The sequence below is a fragment of the Megascapheus bottae genome, chromosome 22 (assembly GCF_031878675.1).
Source record: "Megascapheus bottae isolate mThoBot1 chromosome 22, mThoBot2.hap1, whole genome shotgun sequence".
Classification (NCBI taxonomy): Eukaryota; Metazoa; Chordata; class Mammalia; order Rodentia; family Geomyidae; genus Megascapheus; species Megascapheus bottae.
The window spans coordinates 13,225,476-13,247,039 of NC_143530.1; the positions used below are offsets into that span (position 1 = coordinate 13,225,476).

Genomic DNA, 21,564 nt, shown 5'->3' on the forward strand with positions numbered 1-21,564 from the left:
AGGCCAGGAGTTTGGCCTAGTGGTAGACTGCTTGCCTAGCATGCATGAAGACCCAGGTTCGATTCCTCGGTACCACATACATAGAAAAAAGCCAGAAGTGGTGCTGAGGCTCAAGTGGTAGAGCTCTAGCCTTGAGAAAATCCAGGGACAGCGTTCAGGCCCTGAGCTCAAGCCCAGAACTGGCAAAAAACAACAACAACAACAACAACAACAACAAACTTGAACTCTGGGACGGCATTGTTCCTGAGCGCTTCAGTTCAAGGCTACTGCTCTACCCTTTGAATCACAGTGCCACTTCTGGTTTTCTGGTGGTTAATAGGAGATAAGAGTCTCAAGGACTTTTGTGCTCAGGCTGGCTTTGAACCTCGCTCCTCAGATTTCAGCCTCCTGAAAAGCTAGGATTACAGACATAAGCCACCACACCCAGCTTCCCCAGCCCTGTCTACTTATATCTCAGATAGGTTCTCAAGTTTTTTGTCTAGATAGGCCTTGGATATTTTCCTTCCTATGTCTCGCTAGTAGCTGTGGTTACATATGCAAACCATTATACCAAACTTATTTGTTGAAGCAAACGTTTTACTATTTACCTAAGCTTGCCTGATTCTTCCAGTCTCTGCCTCCTGAAAACCTGCGATTATAGAAATGAGCCATCATCGGAAATGGTGTTGTAGCTCAAGTGGTAGAGCTCTAGCCTTGCAAAAACCCAAAGAAATGAGCCATCATAACTGACTCACATGTTTCAAAAGGTATGTAAAGATACTCAGGATTCTTAATAAGAGTTAAAATAGAGAGCCAAGTGTGATAGTTCACACCTGTAATCCCCACATTTAAGAAACAGAAGGAAGAATATCTTGAGTTTGATGCCAGCCAGGGCTACATAGTAAGATGCTGTCCCCACCCATCCCCCCAAATCAAACATAAGCCAGGTTCTGGTACCCCTGCTACCCTAGCTACTTGGGAGACTGAGATCACAGTTCAAAGCCAGTTCTGGCAGGAAAGGCCATGAAACTTATTTCCATTTGAGTACTGAAAGAGCTGGAAATAGAGTATGTGTGTCTTAAAGTGGTAGAGCACTAGCGTTGAGCAAAAGAATTTAAGTCCAAAACCTGTGTTTGTGGAAGATTCTGTCTAAACTCTTTCATCCAAGGAACTACTGCCATGAATCTACAGTCCATAGCTCATGCTGTGGTCTTAATAGACAACATGGGTGGAACGGAAGCATCTATTATCTCATGCTTCTGTTCTCTAGCATGTTATGTAAATTCCTCTGATATGTTAAAATAATAGGTGATACCTCAAAAATATTTCATGTAATCACAGGTCAGTTTGGGATTTAGGTATGGTCTGTGATCTAACAGTGTTAAAATGAAAAAGAATCTATTTTTTTTTTTTGCCATTCCTGGGCTTGAGTTCAGGGTATGAACCCTGTCCTTGAACTTTCTCAAGGCTAGAGTTCTACCACTTGAGTCTCAGCACCACTTCTAGCTTTTTTCTATGTATGTGGTGCCGAGGAATTGAACTGGGGTCTTCGTGCATGCTAGGCAAGCACTCTACCACTAGGCCAAACTCCTGGCCAAGAATCTATTTTACACACACACACACACACACACACACACACACACACACAAAGAATTCAAGTCCCATGAGCACTAGCCTTGAGCAAAATAATTCAAGTCTCATGAACAACAAAAAGGATATTTATTATTAAATATAATATATTTTTTGTATAACTAATTGATGCTAACTGAATAGCTAGATTTTTCACAATATAAACATAAAAATTACATTAAAGTCTGTTCTGACACATTTCTGCTTTGTTTCTTCTGGGCCTTTCTCCTAGAGGCTTCAACCTTAGATATTAAAGATTAATTTTCTGGGCCCAGGAGTGTGGCCTAGTGATTGAGTGCTTGCCTAGCATGCACAAAGCCCTGGGTTCAATTCCTTGCTACCACATACACAGATAAAGCTGGAAGTGGTGCTGTAGCTCAAGTGATAGAGCTCTAACCTTGAGAAAACTCAAGAACAATGCCCAGGCCCTGAGTTCAAGCCCCAGGACTGGCAAAAAAAAAAAAACAAAACTAAATTTCTAACAAAGACACTTTCTAGCAGCTCAAGGCCACCTTAGGATAACCCTAGCCTCCCTTAAAGTAGCTGCCTGTGAAAAACTCAAGGCTACAAGAAAAATTAATGTTGGTTCCCATTCACTGCCTTTCTTCCTCCTGCCTCCCATGGGAGAGAACAGCCTAACCCCACAATCCTCCACAGCCCACCTGTTACTGTAAAACAGTTTGAAACTTTACTGTGTATCCTTTCTATTGAAAGATGTTTCTTTTCTTGCTTGCTTGCTTCAGCTTTGATATTATTTGTAACTCTTGTGTCCAGCTAGTAATGATCTTAGGAAGTTTGTTTTTTCTTTTCTACTGTGGCAAACCATCTGTATAAACCAACATCTATGCTTTTCTGTCCTGATCTTCCCTAGGCTAACTTCTCATAAAAAGTCACAACTGGGACAGGGAGTTTGGCCTAGTGGTTGAGTGCTTGCCTAGCATGCACGAAGACCCGGGTTCAATTCCTCAGTACCACATACATAGAAAAAAGCCAAAAGTGGTGCTGAGGCTCAAATGGTAGAGCTCTAGCCTTGAGAAAGTCCAAGGACAGTGCTAAGGCCCTGAGCTCAAAGCCCAGGACTGGCAAAAAAAAAAAAAAAAAAAAAGTCACATCTCACAGAGACTATGCTGTCTTCTGGTCTTCTGGACTGGCTTTGACATCCCCTGTTCATCTTTCTTCCTCCTCCTCCTCTCCATCCTCCTTTTTCTTTCTCTCTTTTTTTCTTTTCTTTTTTTTTTTCTGTTGTTGGCCATGGGACTTCAACTCTGGGCCTGGGTGTTGTCCTTCAGGTCTTCAGCTCAAGGCTACTGCCCTATCCCTTGAGCCACAGTGCCACTTTCAGCTTTCTGGTGGTTAGTTGGAAATAAGAGTCTCTTGGACTTTTATGCCCAGGCTAGCTTTGAACCACAATCCTCAGATCTCAGCCTCCTGTATTACCAGTGTGAGCCACTGTACTCAGCTCTTTTTTTTTTTTTTTTTTTGCCAGTCCTGAGCTTTGAGCACTGTCCTTGGACTTTTTCAAGGCTAGAGCTCTACCACTTAGCCTCAGCACCACTTCTGACTTTTTTCTATGTATGTGGTACTGAGGAATTGAACTGGGTCTTCATGAATGCTAGGCAAGCACTCTACCATTAGGCCAAACTCCCTGCCTCTTTCTTTCTTTCTTTTGTTTTCTTTCTTTCTTTCTCTCTGTCTTTTACTCTGGGCCTGGGCACTGTCCCTGAACTTCTTTTGTTCAAGGTGAGCCCTCTACCACTTCCAGCATTTTTGAGTGGATTATTTGGGAAAGGAGTCTCAAAGAGTTTCCTGTATATGATGGTTTCGAACCATGATCCTTAGATCTCATTATTCTGAGTAGCCAGGAGCCAATGATTCAGTTTTAGTATCCATTGTTGTATAACAAATGGCTCCCAAACTTTACCATTAAAGAAGTATTGTTTCTTTTTTTTTTTGCCAGTCCTGGGCTTGAGCTCAGGACCTGAGCCACTGTCCTTGGACTTTCTCAAGGCTCTATCACTTGAGCCTCAGCATCACTTCCAGCTTTTTTCTATGTATGTGGTACCAAGGAATAGAACCCGGGTCTTCATGCATGCAAGGCAAGCACTCTACCACTAGGCCAAACTCCCGGCGCCAATGCAATATTGTTTCTTATGAATCAATGGGTCAGGAACTGGGCAAGGCAGGACTGGTCTCTGATCTACTTGCTGAACCAGAACATTACACATGCCATGAGGGCTTTTTCTTTTCTTTTTTTAACCAGTCCTGCAGCTTGTACTCAGGGCCTGAACACTTTCCTTGGGCTTTCTCAAGGCTAGAGCTCTTGAACCACAGCACCACTTCTGGCTTTTTCTATGTATGTGGTACCGAGGAATCAAACCCGGGTCTTCGTGCATGCTAGGCAAGCACTCTACCACTAGGCCAAACTCCTGGCCCATGAGGGCTTTTTAACTTGAATGTCTGCAGCCTGTGCTTAGTGGGTTGTAATGGCTTTGAATTATATTATATGTTGTTCATCTGGATCAAAGTCGAGGATCTCAGCCTAATTACAATGTAGGTGACTACAGATCAATGGCCGGTTGATGTCATTAAAATGATTCATAAAATGATGTGCTGTTTACTACACCCTCTTGAGAGAGAGAGAGAGAGAGAGAGAGAGAGAGAGAGAGAGAGAGAGAGAGAGAGAGAGAATTAATTCCTGGATACCACATACACAAAAAAGCCAGAAGTGGTTCAAGTGGTAGAGAGCTAGGCTTGAGTTAAAAAGCTCAAGGAGGGGCCGGGAGTTTGGCCTAGTGGTTGAGTGCTTGCCTAGCGTGCACGAAGACTCGGGTTCAATTCCTCGGTACCACATACATAGAAAAAAGCCAGAAGTGGTGCTGAGGCTCAAGTGGTAGAACTCTAGCCTTGAGAAAGTCCAAGGACAGTGCTCAGGTCCTGAGCTCAAGCCCAGGACTGGCAAAAAAAAAAGAAAGAAAGAAAAGCTCAAGGAGAGCTCCCAGGCCCCTCTACTGAAAAAAAAAAATGACACTTACATAAAGCAAATCTCACCTTAGAGTCATAGGTTCACCCTGTAACCCTAGCCAGTCTCAGCCATAAGCAGATGGAGAGCTACAGCTGAACTGGTACAGTATTAGCCTTAAGCGAAAGGGAAAGGATAGAACTGAAGCTTTAAGATCAAGCTCTAGTACTGACACAGAAAAAAAAAAACTATTAATGACACACTTTTGTTGTTGGCTGTGGGGCTTTTGAACAAATTAGGGGCTTGGCATTGCCCCTGAGTTTTATTGCTCAAGACTAGCACTCGGCCACTTTGAGCCAGAGTTGCTATTTCCATATCACCTTCTGATGGTTAATTGGAGACTCTCATTGACTTTACTGCCTGGGCTGGCTTTGAACTGTGATCCTCAGAACTCAGCCTCCTGATTAGCTAGGATTACAGGCAAGAGCCACCAGAGTGTGGCTAGTGGTGAACAGAAATTAAATCATTGGTTAGTGGTGAGCAGAAATTAGGTCTCTGTCTTCCTGTGGCTTAAGCAGCTGGTGGAACACAGGCAATGGGCGGCATGCCTGCTGGCTTCCTCATGTATCTATTTCCTGCCTTCATTAAAGCAGGGTTAAGGGAGGTAGGTTAGAGGATGAAATTGCTTTACTTGGCTGGGAGTTTGGCCTAGTGGTAGAGTGCTTGCTTAGCATGCATGAAGACCCGGGTTCAATTCCTCGGTACCACATACATAGAAAAAAGCTGGAAGTGGTGCTGAGGCTGGAAGTGGTAGAGCTCTAGCCTTGAGAAAGTCCAAGGACAGTGCTCAGGCCCTGAGCTCAAGCCTAGGACTGGCAAAAAATAAAAATTAAATTAAATTAAAAAAAGGGGCCGGGAGATTGGCCTAGTGGTTAAAGTGCTTGCCTAGCATGCACGAAGACCCGGGTTCGATTCCTCGGTACCACATACATAGAAAAAAGCCGGAAGTGGTGCTGAGGCTCAAGTGGTAGAGCTCTAGCCTTGAGAAAGTCCGAGGACAGTGCTCAGGCCCTGAGCTCAAGCCCAGGACTGGCAAAAAAAAAAAAAAAAAAAGAAAGAAATTGCTTTACTTAACTGACAAGGATCAGAAGAGGTTTTATTTTCTCTGTGTTGGGGGCCGACTGTGGGGTCAGTGACCTTGGCCCTGAACAATTGTGTACACAAGGAAGTAAGTTATCAGGATGACTTGGCAATGTCAATGGCTTCTTATCAGGATGACTTTGGGTGATGTTAATCCCTTCTCATTTAATCTAATTGGGACCTGATTGCTGTTTTGTAGGAATGTAGCCCCTGGCAGTTCCCTAGTTGTAAGAAGAATATTTAAGGTTGGAACTTGAAATAAACTGGACTTACAGTCTTAAGCAACAGTCTTAAGCTCACGGCAGCAGAATACAGTCTTAAGATTGGAGTCTTGGGCTGCTGACTTAGGCTGAAGTCCTCCTGAACCCCATCTGTTTGTCTCCTTTTTATTTTCTTACTCCCTACCCCCTGTTTCAGGAATCCTGATTCACTGCCAGCTAGCTCTGGCATCTCTGGATATGGTGGATGTTTGGATTATAATAACCTGTCAAGTTTAGCCACCAAATTCTGTTTTTGTTTTTGTAAAAATGCTTAACCTGCTCAACCATCTGTGTGTGGTTATTGATTTAGGATGATATCATATAGTGACAACCCTGCGTGAGGTTATGACCACCTGCATGTGGTATTTGCCTTTAAAAGCTCAGCCCCACTGATGCTCAGGCTGCTCTCTACCAGCCCAAAGGTGGAAATCATTCCCTGCGCAGCTATTAAAATGACTCCTGGCTCGAGTCACTGAGTGCTGGTAACCTTAATGATGTGGGTTCAAATTCCTCCTGAATGGCTGGGATATAACACAGATTAAGTTTTATTCTTGTAAAATAGTTATGTGTCTTTTATAAACTCTGAAGTGCTATCTGTCACTTGCATTTTGTTCAAGCTGAAATGGTCTTAGATTATTTCACTTAGTGCTCTTACCCATCCAGCCCTTCATAAGCTTCCGTGGTAGCTAATATATTTTTAATATACATTGAAAGGTAGAGTTCATTTCTGCACTTCGGATTCCACGTCTGTAGCTGGGACTACAGGTGCTCACCACTGTGCAAGTCCTAACTTGTTCTGCACTACTGGAATCAGGATTGACTTTTACTTACATTGGCTGATTCATGAAGGCTGAGTGGCACTTTGCTAACTCCTCTGCTAGGTAGGTCTCAGGAAACCCTGAACACTGAACTCTCAGTCCTGAGTCCTGGGCAGCAAATAAACTCAGACTGGACTTTCTGTATAAGGAGATGTGTAGCCAGAAACTCTTGTCCACTCAGCAACACCTAGTGAGCTCCAAAGGCAGAACTATTTATCTACCTAACCACTATCTGCAAATTAATAAAAGGTTGAAAGAACTACACATGTAGCTGGGCACTGGTGGCTCACATCTGTAATCCTAGGTACTCAGGAGGCTGAGATTTGAGGATCAAGATTCCAAACCAGGAAGCCTGGACAAGAAAGTCCATGAGACTCACTTCCAAACAAGCTATAGCTCAAGTGGTAGAGCGCTAATCTTGAGCACCAATGCACAAGAATAGTGGCCAGGTACAGATTTCAAGCCCCAGTACTGTTAATCATCGTCATCATCATCATCAACCAGGATTAGCACAATGGTAATTTTTCAAGATAAAGTTTTAATTCTTCAGTCACTATGATCATTTCCAAGAGGAAAAAGGAGCATAAGTGGCTTGAGTTTGCTGTTTGACCTAAATTGTTAGGGTTTGTTTTTTTTGTTTTGTTTTAAGGGGAACTCTCACTGTGTTTCTCAACTTGTCTCAAACTCTTGGACTCAACTAATGACTGTCTTGCCTCAGCCTTCAGAGTAGCCAGAAATACAGATGTATTCCTTTGGGCCACTTGAATTTTGCTTAGATTTTTATTTCATATTTTTTCATACAAGGGAAGAAAATGTGTTATATACTGTTTTACAGGAACTCTAAGTACAAGAAATGGAGAAGCCATTTTTTTTTTGCCAGTCTTGGGGCTTGAACTCAGGGCCTGGGCATTATTGTCCTTTAGCTTTATTTGGGGAGGGGTGTCATGGGGCTTTAACTTGGCAGGCACTGTCCCTGAGCTCTTCAGCTCAAGGCTATCACCCTATCCCTAGGTCTGGGCGTTGTCCCTGAGCTCTTCAGCTCAAGGCTATCACCCTATCCCTGGGTCTGGGCGTTGTCCCTGAGCTCTTCAGCTCAAGGCTATCACCCTATCCCTGGGTCTGGGCGTTGTCCCTGAGCTCTTCAGCTCAAGGCTACCACCCTACCCTTGAGCCAAGCTTCATTTCCCGTTTTCTAGAGGATAATTAGAGCTAAGAGTCTTAAGTCTTTTTGTGTCTAGGCTGGCTTTGAACCTTGATCCTTAGATCTCAGCCTCCTGTGCAGCTAGGATTACAGGCATGAGCTATTGCGCCCAGCTGTCTTTGAGTTTTCTTTTTTTTTTTTTTTTGCCAGTCCTGGGCTTGAGCTCAGGAGCTGAGCACTGTCCTTGGACTTTCTCAAGTCTAGAGCTCTACCACTTGAGCCTCAGCACCACTTCCAGCTTTTTTCTATGTATGTGGTACCGAGGAATGGAACCCAGGTCTTCGTGCAGGCTAGGCAAACACTCTACCACTAGGCCAAACTCCCGGCCCCAGTCTTTGAGTCTTCTTAAGGCTAGCAATCTACCCTTTGAGCTACAGCATCACTTCTGGCTATTTTTATATATGTGGTCCCAAGGAATTTCTCTTCACAATTCTCTAAATCAAGTCCCAATCGTATGTCCTTACCCCTATGACTGGTCAAGGTCTTTCACTTTTTATAAACTTTAGGGGCTCATGTAGTCCAGTTTAATCCTGTCCTAACGCCACTGCAACTAGACATTAGGAAAATGTTTTAGTATCCTAACTCTCACCATCCACAGAGCCCTGACCTAGAGAACTAGCGTGCTGGGTTAGGAGAGACTGCCCAACCACTGTAATTCCCAAATAGACTTTTCTCTGTGTCACTGTGTCTGTCTTTCTGTCGCTCCATCAGTCTGTGGTTGAACTCAAGGCCTTGTGCTTGCCGAGCAGAAGCTCTACCACTTGAGCCATGGTTCTATTCCTGATTTGTTCACTCACTTATCTACAGAGATGCTGACACCATGAGTCTAGAAAACTCATAATGACTGGCCTCTCCACTTTATGTCTCCATGCTGCATTTACTGTTTTTAAACTTCAGAATAATATGGTCAATATGAGCCATTGATCATTTTGTGCTGACATTTCACATCATACTGGATGATAATTGTTCTTGCCTTTTATCCACAGGGCTGGAATTAGGGTCAAACTGGGTAGGGGCAGAAGTCAGCCCAGCCATACCCCTTAATCCTGGCAGTGCTGAGCCAGTGCTTTCATCCAGGCCTTGCATATCCAGCAGCTGTCAAACAGAGAAGGATGGCAGACGAAGGTGATGTGGAAGAAGGAGATATATTCTTGGCATTTTCCCAGGTTCCCATTCCTCCTAGGGGTCCCTTGCGCCGGGCCCTGGACAAAGTCTTTTTTATCTTCCTGATCCTCTTCCTGTCACTGCTGATGCTAGAGGCTACTTACAAGCTGCTGTGGCTGCTGCCATGGGCAAAATTTGGGGACTGGCTCCTGAGGACACCTCAGAAGGAAGAAGAACTGGAATTGTGACAACTTCCTTACAAATATCCTCTCTTCTTGCCACAGAGGTGAGATGGGAGATTGGAGGAAAACAGGGCTGCTTGGGGGCTCTGAAAGGGACATTTAGATACAGCTTTATGGCAATAGTTTAAACTTTTTGTACCTCTAAACTGGGTAATAATTTTTGGAAAAATGCTTCATATATTTTTAGAACAAACACAAAATTGTACACATTCATGGATATGAATGGATGACATCCATATAATGGGCACTGACTAAACTGGGGCAATTAGCATATCCATCACCTCAGTTATCATTTTCTTTGTGCTTAGAGCATTCAGAGACCTTTTTTTGTAGGTATTTTAGAGCACTGATGGAATACACCTATAATCCTAGCTACTCTGAAGATTGAGATCTAAGGATTGCAGTTCAAAACCAGACCAAGCAGGAAAGTATAAAATTTTATCTCCAATTAAACTGAAAAAAAAAAAAAGCCATAAGCAGAGATGTGGCTTAAATAGTAGAGCACCAACCTTAAGTAAAAAATCTAAATGACAATGCCCAAGGCCTAAGTTCAAACTCCAGTACTGGCACACACAAATATTTAAGACATCATCTTTTGCCAGGCTGTAGTGGCTCATGCTTGCAGTCCTAGCTACTCAGGAGGCTGAGACCTGAAGATTATGGCTGGGCAGGAAAGTCTGTGAGGCACTAATCTCCAATTGACTACCAAAAAACAAGAAATGGAGCTATGGTTCAAGTGGTAGAGTGCTAGCCTTGAGCACAAAAGCTCAGGGACAGCACCCAGGCCCTGAGTTCAAGCCTCAGCACTACTTCCTCCACTCCGTAAAAAAGAAAAAAAAATCTGTTAACGGTTGAGCATTGGAGATGTGGCTCAGGTGACAGAGTGCCAGCCAATGAGTGAAAGCAAGCATCAGATACCGAGTTTGAGTCCCAGTCTTAGGAAAAACCACCCTTGGGTTTGAAGGTGTAGCTCAGGTGGTAGAGCATCGCTAAAGTCTCAGATTAAAAACAACAACAACAACAAAACAATTTAGACTCATTCACTGCTTCCTCCCGTAGTGATTCCCCCCCCCCCAACTTTTTAGTTGTCTTGATGGGTAGCCCAGGCTGAACTCAAGGCAATCCTAGTGCTTCACCCTCCCCAGTGCTGGAACCACCTCGACCCTCCCTTATAAAAAGAGGAAGTCTATTGTGAAAGAAAGGGGAGCCATTTGGGGAAACTTAGGGATGTGGAAGTTAAATCCTATCTGTCAAATCCCAGTAACACCCTTGGTAGAGTTCTGTTCTACTACAGGAGATACGGTGTGAAATTCTTTCATAGAAGGGACTAGAATCTGAGATTCCGAGGCTCCCAGAACGACGGGAACGTAAGAGATTCTGCGTTCCTGGAAACTGGCAACGTGCCCCACTTGTGGACGGTGGAGGCATGCAGGAGGTGAGAATCTTGGAAACCAGGAAGGGTTGTTAACCTTGCTGGTTTCCTAGTCCGGTCTCGGGTGATCCCAGCCTTGCCTCCACGAAACCCTTTACCCCCTTCTCCCCCATCTTCACCACCACCACCTCCATCCGGGGCGAGGCAGGCATCACGTCGTCTTCTCGCCATTCGTTTTTCCTCAGCGCTCCCAGAAGAGGAGGTGACCCACGGTATTTTATGAGCTTCATTTCATTTCCCAGCCCTCACTGCAGCAATCTCCCCCGGTCTTCCACGAAGTCCGCCACCCCTCCCATTGCCCGCCCTGGGGCCCTGGATCCCTTAGGATCAGTCCGGGCCGCCGGCCCAGGAGGAGAAGAGCGGACGGCCCACCAGGTCGGTGGGTCTTTCGTTCGGCGGTGGAGCTTGAACAGCCAATCAGCAGTAGCAATAATGAGCCCACCCCGGCGTGGCGGCCGGGGCTCGCGCTCACGCCTGCCCCCGGGCGTGACTCCGGGTGTGGGAGACGTTGCAACCGCCCCCGGAGGCAGCTGCTGGACAGCGAGCGCGTGAGCGCGGGCACGTGGGGAGGCGGCCTGCGCCGCGGGAAAGCAGGGCCGGAAGCCTGGCCAGCATCCAGGACCAGGAACCCGTCTTCTTTCCGCCCTCACACGTTCCGCCCCTTCCCTAAAACCCCACGCGGCCTCCGAAAGACCCAGTCCTTTTTAATCCTGCTTGGCTCCCCAACCCCTCCTCGCGGGAAAATGGTTCCGTCCTACTTGCTCTCCACTCACTGGCAGTTGGGGCGTAGGCAGAAAGTTTCTGATTGGCCAAGTTGCAGAAGTTCCGGGTGGGGAAAAAAAAAAAAAAAAGCTAGGCAGCCTATGGACCCAAGCCTCGACGGAGCCAGGACCGTACGCGAACATGGCGCCCTATCTGAACTACGGGACGCCAGCGGGGACAAACGTCGCCCCGCACTAATCCGAAGGGAAGCAGGCCGAGCTCGGGGGGGCGGGGCCCAACCCCACTTCCGGCCGCAGATGACTGCGCGCCGTACGACAAAATGGCTGCGCCCAGGTTCAAAAAAGGCGGAAACTTGAACTTCCGGTCCGTACTGGGGCCTGCGGTGGGAGGGGGGGAAAGGAAGGCGGAGAGAACATGCGAGGTTCTGAGACCAGCCGCGAGGGTCGCCGCGAGAGACCGTTTCTGAGTTGGGGTCCAGATCGTGTGTACAGCGAAGGAGTGGTGAGGAGTACTGAGGGAGAGGTGTTGGGAGAGAAGCCCGGCTTAGTGAGTCTGAGGTGCGAGCTGTTGGACCGTGCCGTGTTCGAAAGGGAGTAGGGGAGCCTGGGGTTGAACTGGGGGAGGGGACTTGGCGGGAAGCTCTTCACGCCGGACCACCCCGACCCGGGTTGGTATCAAGAACAGTCTGGAGGAGTCCAAAGGAAGGCCCCCCAGTCGGCTGCAAGTCGGAAATGGGGAAAACAGGGTGGGGTGGCAGGGAGGGGAGTTGAGGTGAAAAATGTCGGAGCCCTCAGGAGGGTGAAATAATGGGAGCTAATTCAAAGGAAGGGTGGGAATAATGGATTGTTGGGAAGGAACCCACGAGAGTCGTGGAGCCGGGGTGGGGGGAGCACATGGGGTGGAATGTGGAGGGTTTTCCTGATTTGAGAGCAAGAGGGGGCATGCATGTGAGTTGACACCGACGTGGGATATGGAAGGGCTTGTCGGAAATTTGGGGTGCAGTGTGAGAGCTAGTACTGGGATTGAGAGTAAAAGCCAACTTTGAGAAATAATGGGGCACCTGAAAGACCGGAAATCGACGTGGAGGGGTGGAGCAGGAGGTGGGGATTTACGATTGGGAGGTTTATTACTACCCTACACTTGAAGAACCAGAACAGCGCAAAGAAGTAAGTAGTGGCTGAAGCTGGGCAGTGAGAGGATACCTTTGGGTTATACTGAAACCCGAGGGACCATAAACTACAAAGGGATGGGTGATGCTGGAAGGGCTGTTTCTGAGGCCCCCATCCCCTTCTAGCAGGAAATCTGAAATCCCCAACACGTCCTCCTTCGGGGGAATTTGATTCCCCATGGCCAACGCTAACAGCATCATTGTGCTGGATGATGATGATGAAGATGAAGCGGCTGCTCGGCCAGGGCCCTCCCACCCACCCCTGAGTCCTGGCTCACCACAGGCAGAAGCCTCTAGCTGTCCGCAGGCAGAAGCCCCTGACTGTCCACAGGCAGAAGGCCCTGACTGTCCACAGGCAGAAGCCCCTGACTGTCCACAGGCAGAAGCCCCTGGCTCTTCTGAGCCCCTTGGGGCTGGAGGAAATAGTAGTTCTGGCAGCAAGAAATGCTACAAGTTGGAGAATGAGAAGCTGTTTGAAGAGGTGAGCTTTAGGGGCAGATATTGTACTCCAGGGAGGGGGTGGCTGACTGGCTCTTTGGTTTTGTCCTCCCCACTAACCCCACCTTACCTTGTTTCTCTCAACTCCCTCCCTTGTCGCTTTCCCCCTTCTTTTCCCTGAACTCTGCAGTTCCTTGATCTGTGTAAGACACAGACAGCCGACCACCCTGAGGTGGTCCAGTTTCTCTCTAGCCGGCAGCAGCGGGCCCAATCTCTGTTTTTGGCCTCAGCAGAGTTCTGCAACATCCTCTCTCAGGTTCTTTCCCGGGCCAGGAGTCGACCAGCTAAGCTGTATGTGTATATCAATGAGCTCTGCACTGTTCTTAAGGCCCATTCTACCAAGAAGAAGGTGAACCTGGTCCCTTCTACCACTTCCAGTGAACCCAGTGAGAATAACCCTTCCACAGAGTCCTCAAACCTATCACATGCTGAAACCTCTGCCTCTGAGGCCCCAAGGACCCGTGGTTCCCGGCGGCAGATCCAGCGCTTGGAGCAGTTGCTGGCACTCTATGTGGCAGAGATCCGGCGGCTCCAGGAAAAGGAGTTGAACCTGGCAGAATTGGATGACCCAGACTCCACATACCTCCAAGAGGCCAGGTTGAAGAGGAAGCTGATCCGCCTCTTTGGGCGCCTATGTGAGCTGAAAGACTGCTCTTCTCTGACTGGCCGTGTCATTGAGCAGCGAATCACCTACCGGGGCACCCGCTACCCCGAGGTTAACAGGCGCATTGAGCGGCTCATCAACAAGCCAGGCCTTGACACTTTTCCTGACTACAGAGATGTGCTTCGAGCAGTGGAGAAGGCAGCTGCTCGGCACAGCCTTGGCCTTCCTCGACAGCAGCTCCAGCTCTTGGCTCAGGATGCCTTCCGGGATGTTGGTGTTAGGTTACAAGAGCGACGCCACCTTGATCTCATCTACAACTTTGGCTGCCACCTCACAGATGACTATAGGCCAGGTAGGAGGTTAGTGGGATACCCATCGCCCTTTAGGGGAGATGTGTGGCGGAGGGGGCATTGCCCTATCCTCTTCTCAGGTTTGAATTGAGTGTTCTATCCATATCTTTCCACACAGGCTTCGACCCTGCACTGTCAGATTCTACATTGGCCAGGCGCCTTCGGGAAAACCGAAACTTAGCAATGAGCCGACTGGATGAAGTCATCTCTAAATATGCAGTGATGCAAGACAAAAGCGAGGAGGGTGAGAGACAGAAGCGAAGAGCTCGTCTTTCCCAAGGCACCTCTTCCCAACCTGCAGACTCCCCCAAAGCCTCCTTGGATTCTGGTGAGGTGTGGAAGGGGAACTTTGTTTCCCCAATTGCCTACATGTTCTCATGCGCTCGCTCGCGCTCTCGCTCTCTCTCTCTCTCTCTCTCTCTCTCTTTCTCTCTTTCTCTCTTTCTCTCTTTCTCCAGGAGGGATTCCAGGGTGATTGATGGGGGAGTATACAGAAGGAATATAAGAATCAAACCCTCTGGGACAAGGGATATCTTAGAGAAATTCCTTTGTTTCCCAGGGCCCTAGTGGAATGGCATCCCCAAAATGCCCTCCTACTTCCAAGGCTGACACTGATGATGAGGAAGATGAGGAAAGTGATGAGGAAGAGGATGAAGAGGAAGAGGAAGAGGAGGAAGCCACAGATTCTGAAGAAGAGGATGATCTAGAACCAATACAGGAATGTCAGGAAGATGATGAAGAGGAGGAGGAAGAAGATGAGTCAGAAGAGGAGGAAGAGGAGGAGGAAGAGCAAAGAGGTTTGTAGGGGAACATCTCCTATGTCAGTTCTACCCTGTTTTGCATGAGCACTTGTTGAGACTCTCCTTCCTCCTCTTAATAGTTCCTCTGTAGTAGTATTCTCCGTCCCTTAGTCCTCATATCACTCCTCTCTTTTCTTCTTCCCTAGGTAACAGTGGAGACAAAAGCCCCATGTCCCCATCACAGATCTCTGCTGAAAATGTAGAACCCAGCAACAGGTCTTTGGAAGAACAGCAAAACAAAGGACTTACAGTGTCACCAGTTTCACTTTTGGAAGAACCCCTGAATCCTTCTAACGTAAATGCTGAAAGCAGTGGAGAACAGTTTGAAAAGTTTCCCCTAGAAGAAGAAAGTCCTAAGTCTCAGCTCTTTGAGTTAGAAATTGAAGCTTTGCCAGTGGATAACACCCCTTCCCCTGAGGAAAGGGATGTTTCTTCTTCTAGAAAGCAATCAGAGGTTGTCCTCAGTACTGTTTTGGAGAATGGGGCAGCCATGGTGTCTTCCACATCCTTCAATGGAGGTGTCTCCCCTCGTGCTTGGGGAGATTCCAGTCCTCCCTGCAAGAAATCTCGGAAGGAAAAGCCAACAGGATTAGGACCGTTAAGAAACAGGTAACATGAGGGCCAGGGAGTTTTGACTAGTGGTAGAGTGCTTGCCTAGCATGCACAAAGATGCAGGTTCAATTCCTTGGTACCACATACATAGAAAAAAGCCGAAGTGGTGCTGAGACTCAAGTGGTAGGGCCCTGGCTTTGAGAAAGTCCAAGGACAGTGCTCAGGCCCTGAGTTCAGTTCCCACAACTGGCAAAAAAAAAAAAAAAGAAAGAAAAGAAAAGAAAGAAAAAAAGAAATAGGTAACAAGAGGAGGAGGAAAGGGGAATCAGAGAAAGAATTTCAGGAGACTTTCTGAGAAAAGTATTGATGGATTGAGTCAGTTGGGAGAGATTGGATATTCTTCTAGCTTTAGGTTTCTCACACCTCTCTATGTGCTTATGTTTTGTTCTCAGCTGTGTAGAAGAGCAAGAGCCATTGCATGAGAAGAATGGGAAGAAGACAATATATACCCTGCCCAATCCACCTTCCCCCTTGGCTTCTGTGGTTCCAGTTGCTGACTCCTCTACAAGGGTGGACTCTCCTAGCCATGGTCTGGTGACCAGCTCCCTCTGCAGCCCTTTTCCAGCCAAGGTGTCCCACATTTCGCAATCACAAACTCTTCAGCCCAGTTCTTATAAGGTAAGAGGAGCAGTCTTTTCCATTCCTTGTTTCAGGCCCCTTGCCTGGATATTGTATCTGTCGCATCTTGTTTCTTTTTTCTTTTTCTGTTGATGGTGGCACTTGAACTCTGGGTTTGGGCACCTGTCCCTGAGTTCTTCAGCTCAAGGCTACCACTCTATCCCTTGAGCCACAATGTCACTTCCAGTTTTCTGGTGGTTAATTGGAGATAAGAGTCTCATGGACTTTAATGCCCCGGGATGGCTTTGAACCATGATCCTCAGATCTCAATCTCCTGAGTAGCTAGGATTACAGGCGTAAGCCACTGGCACTTGGCTTTGTTTCCGTTTTTTCCCACCCTAGTTTTTAGTCTTTTGGTTTATTTATTTTATGTGTTACCGAGGAATGGACCCCCAGTCTTCATGCATGCTTGCATGCCAGGCATGCACTCTACCACTAGGCCAAACTTCCGGCCCTTTTTTTTTTTTGGTCTGTTGGTTGTGGGGCTTGAACTTAGGGCCCAGGCGCTGTCTCTGAGCTCTTTTGCTGAAGGCTAATACTCTAGTTTTCTGTTATTTGGTTAGATGAGAGGACTTTCCTGCCCAGGTTGGCTTTGAACCTCAGATTTCAGCCTCCTGCATGGCTAGTATTACAGGCATGAACCGTCAGTGCCTGGCAGTTTTTACTTTCTTACTTTTTTTTTTTTTGGCTAGTCCTAGGGCTTGAACTTAGGGCCTGAGTGTTGTCCTTGGGCTTTCTCAAGTGTAGAGCTCTACCACTTGAGCCATAGCACCATTTCCAGCTTTTTCTATGTATGTGGTACCCAGGAATCAAACCTGGTCTTGGTGCATACTATGCCAAACTCCGGGCTCAGTTTTTTAATTTCTGACGTGCTTCCTCTGTTTCTTCTTTGCCTGTACTCTCGACTTCTTTGATTCTGTCTTTTACCTTCCCGCAGATGAGTGTGGCCACACAGTGTGATCCAGAAGAAATCATCGTGCTCTCAGATTCTGATTAATTCTCTTCCACTCTCCCTGCCTTCCAGAATGTTTTGGATAGCATTTGGAGGATGGTGGGAAGCAAATAAATGGAGGAAGGGATGGACTGAGCTAATTCCTTTTTGGTGGTTTCTTTCAAAAATCAAAAGCTCAAATTTTACACAGAAATAATAAACAATAAAACTTTTTCTTATTGTATTCCTGTCATGTCCTTCTGTGGTCATAGTTGGGTTTCAGCTGTACCCTAGCTTAGGAATAACCCAGCTTCCTAGGCACCCTGGAATTTATCTTGGGTCACTGTGTCATTTTAAGGTCTCCTTGGGTCTGGTACCCTATATCAGGGCCTTTAAATTAAAAAAAGAACAGAAAAGTGCTTTGGCCTTCTTTTACCTCACTTTACTTTCTTCAAGGGTTTGGGATGGGAAGGCCAATCAGGGGCTGGCTCAGGGATATTTGGCCAATCCAGACCCGGAGGGAGGAGGTGGGACTTTAGGGGGACTGTTAAGTGGCTGGGCCCGGGGTTATTAGATCCTGCAAATCAGCGAAAGGCCACAGCTCAGAGGCGGGGCCTGAGGAGCGAAGGCCAGAACCCATCACCAGTGGGAAAAGGCAGGCTTTCGGAATTAAAGGGGAATGAGGGCTTCCACCAAACCAAGTTCTGGGCTCACAGTGGAAGAGGGGACCTGGTACCTTTAAGGTTGAATAGGGCGATGGTTCTTTAAAGGGGAAGTGGCTACGTCGGCAGAGTCTTGTGCGGCGGCCCGGGCGGAGGTTTGCCTGTGCCTTTAAAGTCGGTGGGGCAGGAGGCGGAGTGGAGGCGGCGGGCGGAGGGAGTCGGCGCAAGATGGCGGCGGGAGGGGCCCAGGCTGCAGCTCTGGCCGCCGAGTGAGGGGCGGGGGGAGGGGGCCCCGGGGCGCGCGGCCCGGTAAGCGGGGACGCGCGGGGTTGGGGGCGCCTTCCGGGTGGGAGAAAAGGCAGAGGTAGCGCTTGGGGCGGAGCAGGGGGGGCGGGGTCCAGTGGAGGCGGAGGCGGGGGTAGACAAGGGGCGGGTCGGAATGACCTGGGGGCGGGGCGGGGAGGGACTTGCTTGGGCGTGGTTAGTGGTGCGCTGGGGGAGAGGGGGCGTGGTCTGTCACTGAGCTGGGGGGCCTAACCTAGGAAGAAATGGAGCCAGAGCTGGTTTTCCGTAGAGGAGCAGACTTGCCCACCCTCCCACGAAATGAGTATAAATCACCCCAAAGGCAGAGTCATGCACATGGTAAATAGGGTGTAATTCCAAGACGCCCCCTGAGAGTGCCTTATGTCTAACCTCCAAGGAAAGATCACTGGATTTGAAGTCAGAGCGCCTGTGTTCACTGACATTGCCACTGTATGACCTTGGATAAGCTGAAGTCTTTCTGACAGTTTACTTATCTGTCAAATGGGATTGAGGCATTCTCCTCTCCTGGACTTATATAAGGGAAGTTACTTAGAAGAGTGCTTTGAATATACTTTTGATCTGTAGTGGACATTTACAAAACGTTGTTCTCTTTTTCTCCTCAGAGACCCCCCCGGCCGCCCTTCTCCATTCTTTGTTCCTGTGGCTGGGGGGGGGTGCTTACCCTCTCCTTTCACAACATGGAGCCATCTCCTCTGTCACCCAGTGGGGCAGCACTCCCCCTGCCCCTCTCTCTGGCTCCACCCCCACTGCCCCTGCCGGCAGCTGCAGTGGTACACGTGTCCTTCCCAGAGGTGACTAGTGCTCTCCTGGAGTCCCTTAATCAGCAACGGTTGCAAGGCCAACTCTGTGATGTGTCCATTCGAGTGCAGGGACGGGAGTTTCGGGCTCATCGAGCTGTTCTGGCTGCCTCCTCTCCTTACTTCCACGACCAGGTCCTCCTTAAGGGCATGACCTCCATCTCACTACCCAGTGTCATGGATCCTGGTGCCTTTGAGACCGTCCTGGCCTCTGCCTACACGGGCCGGCTCAGCATGGCTGCTGCTGACATCGTCAACTTCCTCACGGTGGGATCTGTGCTCCAAATGTGGCACATTGTGGACAAGTGCACTGAACTCCTCCGAGAGGGCCGAGCCTCAGCCACCACCACCATCACTACTACTGCAGCCACCTCTGTCACTGTGCCTGGTGTGAGTGTCCCCTCAGGGAGTGGGGGCACTGTGGCCCCTGGCAGCATGGGCTCTGTGCGCTCCCACACCTCCAGCCGGGCCAGTGAGAATCAGTCTCCCAGCAGCAGCAACTACTTCAGCCCTCGGGAGTCTACTGATTTCTCATCTTCTTCCCAAGAGGCATGTGCAGCTTCTGCAGTAGGCAGTGGTGAGCGTCGAGGAGGTGGCCCTGTATTTCCGGCCCCTGTGGTTGGTAGCGGGGCTGCCACTTCTGGGAAGCTGCTCCTGGAGGCAGATGAACTGTGTGATGATGGTACAGATGGGAGAGGGGCAGTGGTCCCTGGGGCTGGGCTCCGGAGGCCTGCCTATACACCTACGAGCATCGTGCCACAAAAACACTGGGTATATGTTAAACGGGGTGCAAATTGCCCTGCACCAGCGCCTTTGGTTCCCCAAGACCCAGAGCTAGAGGAGGAGGAAGAGGAGGAAGACTTAGTGTTGACCTGTGAGGATGATGAGGATGAAGAGTTGGGGGGTGGCTCTAGGGTTCTGGCAGGGGGAGGTCCTGAGGCTACTCTCAGTATCAGTGATGTCCGAACCCTCACTGAGCCTCCAGACAAGGGGGAAGAGCAGGTCAATTTCTGTGAATCCTCGAATGACTTTGGCCACTATGAGAGTGGGGGTGCTGGGACAGGGCTTGATGACTCTGGGGGGCCCACCCCTTCTTATGTCCCCAGCCACCCTCCACGACCCCTCCTCCCCTTGGACATGCAAGGCAACCAGATCCTGGTCTTCCCATCTTCCTCCTCCTCCTCTTCCTCCTCCTCCTCACAGGCTCCAGGCCAGCCACCAGGGAGCCAAGCAGAACATGGGGCTGTGACGCTTGGGGGCACATCAACAGCAGGCCTGGGAGTGCCAGGTGGCAATGGTGGGGCCCCAGGAGGGACGGGAAGCGGGGATGGAAATAAGATCTTTCTGTGCCACTGTGGGAAGGCTTTCTCCCACAAGAGCATGCGGGATCGGCATGTGAACATGCATCTCAATCTGAGGCCCTTTGACTGCCCAGTGTGCAACAAGAAGTTCAAAATGAAGCACCATCTGACCGAGCACATGAAGACACACACAGGTCTCAAGCCCTACGAGTGCGGTGTCTGCGCCAAGAAGTTCATGTGGCGAGACAGCTTCATGCGTCACCGGGGACACTGTGAGCGAAGGCACCGAATGGGTGGAGCTGGGGTTGCACCTGGACCTGGGGTGCCCACAGGGCCAACCTTACAACCCAAGAGAGAGTCCTCTGGAGCCTGTGGGGCCAGTGGAGATGAGGCAAGTGGGGCCACACCCCCACCCAACCGACGTGTCTGGTCCCCACCAAGCGTCCAAAAGGTGGAGATGGGTTTCAATGGAGGTGGAGGAGCAAACTGAAGGGACTGGCAATTGGTAACTTCTGGGGAAGAGGGATAGGGAGCACATTTGAGAGGTGCTGTAATCCCTGGATGATCTCCTATCACACTTAATGTCTTCCTTTATCTCTGTGGACTTGTACATATTGGGGAGAGGGAAACGTATTTCGTTATCAACAGCCCATTCCACTCAGCCCCTGCATCCCAAGGTATCTCTATTGTAGCCTGAAGCCCCAGCTCTACAGAGTAGGGGGAACATGGAGAGGGGGAGTGGAAGGGGTTGTTTGAATCATCCTAGAGTCACAGGGTCATGAGTCAGGTTGTGATAGTCTGTGCCTGAAGTCTGTGTTTGTGTTGTGAGGCCTTCTTTTTTTTTTGGCCAGTCCTGGGGTTTGAACTCTGGGTCTGGGTGTTGTCCCCGAGTTTATTTATGCTCAAGGCTCTCACTTGAGCCCCAGCTCCACTTACTTGTGGTTAATTAGAGATAAAAGAGTCTTGGGGACTACCTGCCTGGCCTGGCTTTGAACTGTTATCCTCAGATCTCAGCCTTTTTAACAGGTACAGGTGTGAGCCACCGGCTCCCTGGCCCCGGCCCAGGCCTTCTGAGACCCACCACTGCTACAGAACTTACCCCCCTCCCATACGATGCACCCCTATTTGTATACCATCTCACACACCTCTATTGGGGTTTCCTAGCTCAGTTCTCACCAGAAAATGGGTATAGACTAGAAGGGAGTGAGAGTTGTAGTACGGTTTAATTTTTTTAAACAGTGATTAAAATATTTATTGGTCACTTCACTTGGCTTCTCGACAACCCCTCTGTTCGCTGGGACCAGGCGCAGGTGGGGGAAAGCAGGAGGAAAGGTGCCGCTGGGGAGACGGAGGAGGAGCCCAGGGCGTTCCGGGAAGACCTGGGAAGCCCTGCCAGACCCGCACCAAGCGCC

The 21,564-nt window shown here is 48.8% G+C and overlaps 4 protein-coding genes across 6 annotated transcripts in view; 3 read left to right on the forward strand and 1 right to left on the reverse strand.

Moving 5' to 3' along the window:
• Kifc1 (kinesin family member C1) overlaps positions 1 to 10,960 on the reverse strand; it is a 28,353-nt gene extending 17,393 nt beyond the window's left edge. The window contains exon 1 of one of the 2 annotated variants that reach the window (XM_090355904.1): positions 10,893 to 10,959. In XM_090355904.1, coding sequence (XP_090212030.1) covers positions 10,893 to 10,916 — 24 coding nt within the window. In that variant the 5' untranslated portion in view covers positions 10,917 to 10,959. Of the gene's footprint in view, positions 1 to 10,892 lie in introns of both variants that reach the window. The other variant, XM_090355903.1, reaches the window with a different exon arrangement.
• Smim40 (small integral membrane protein 40) lies at positions 9,099 to 9,338 on the forward strand. The gene has a single exon (XM_090355325.1). The coding sequence runs from the start codon at positions 9,099 to 9,101 to the stop codon at positions 9,336 to 9,338; it is 240 nt and encodes a 79-aa protein (XP_090211451.1).
• A 940-nt stretch (positions 10,961 to 11,900) lies between the features above and the next one.
• Positions 11,901 to 17,312, forward strand: Daxx (death domain associated protein). Of its 2 annotated transcripts, none has more exons than XM_090355909.1 (8): positions 11,901 to 11,988; positions 12,782 to 13,136; positions 13,284 to 14,109; positions 14,226 to 14,440; positions 14,667 to 14,904; positions 15,054 to 15,516; positions 15,912 to 16,137; positions 17,075 to 17,312. In XM_090355909.1, the coding sequence occupies exons 2-8, from the start codon at positions 12,834 to 12,836 to the stop codon at positions 17,132 to 17,134; spliced, it is 2,331 nt and encodes a 776-aa protein (XP_090212035.1). In that variant the 5' UTR covers positions 11,901 to 11,988; positions 12,782 to 12,833; the 3' UTR covers positions 17,135 to 17,312. The 2 variants fall into 2 exon arrangements, with proteins under 2 accessions (XP_090212035.1, XP_090212034.1); XM_090355908.1 differs by having other exon boundaries at positions 11,957 to 12,044.
• A 648-nt stretch (positions 17,313 to 17,960) lies between these two features.
• Zbtb22 (zinc finger and BTB domain containing 22) lies at positions 17,961 to 21,418 on the forward strand. Its single transcript, XM_090355910.1, has 2 exons — positions 17,961 to 18,039; positions 18,657 to 21,418. The coding sequence occupies exon 2, from the start codon at positions 18,732 to 18,734 to the stop codon at positions 20,640 to 20,642; it is 1,911 nt and encodes a 636-aa protein (XP_090212036.1). The 5' UTR covers positions 17,961 to 18,039; positions 18,657 to 18,731; the 3' UTR covers positions 20,643 to 21,418.
• Positions 21,419 to 21,564: the final 146 nt, after the last annotated feature.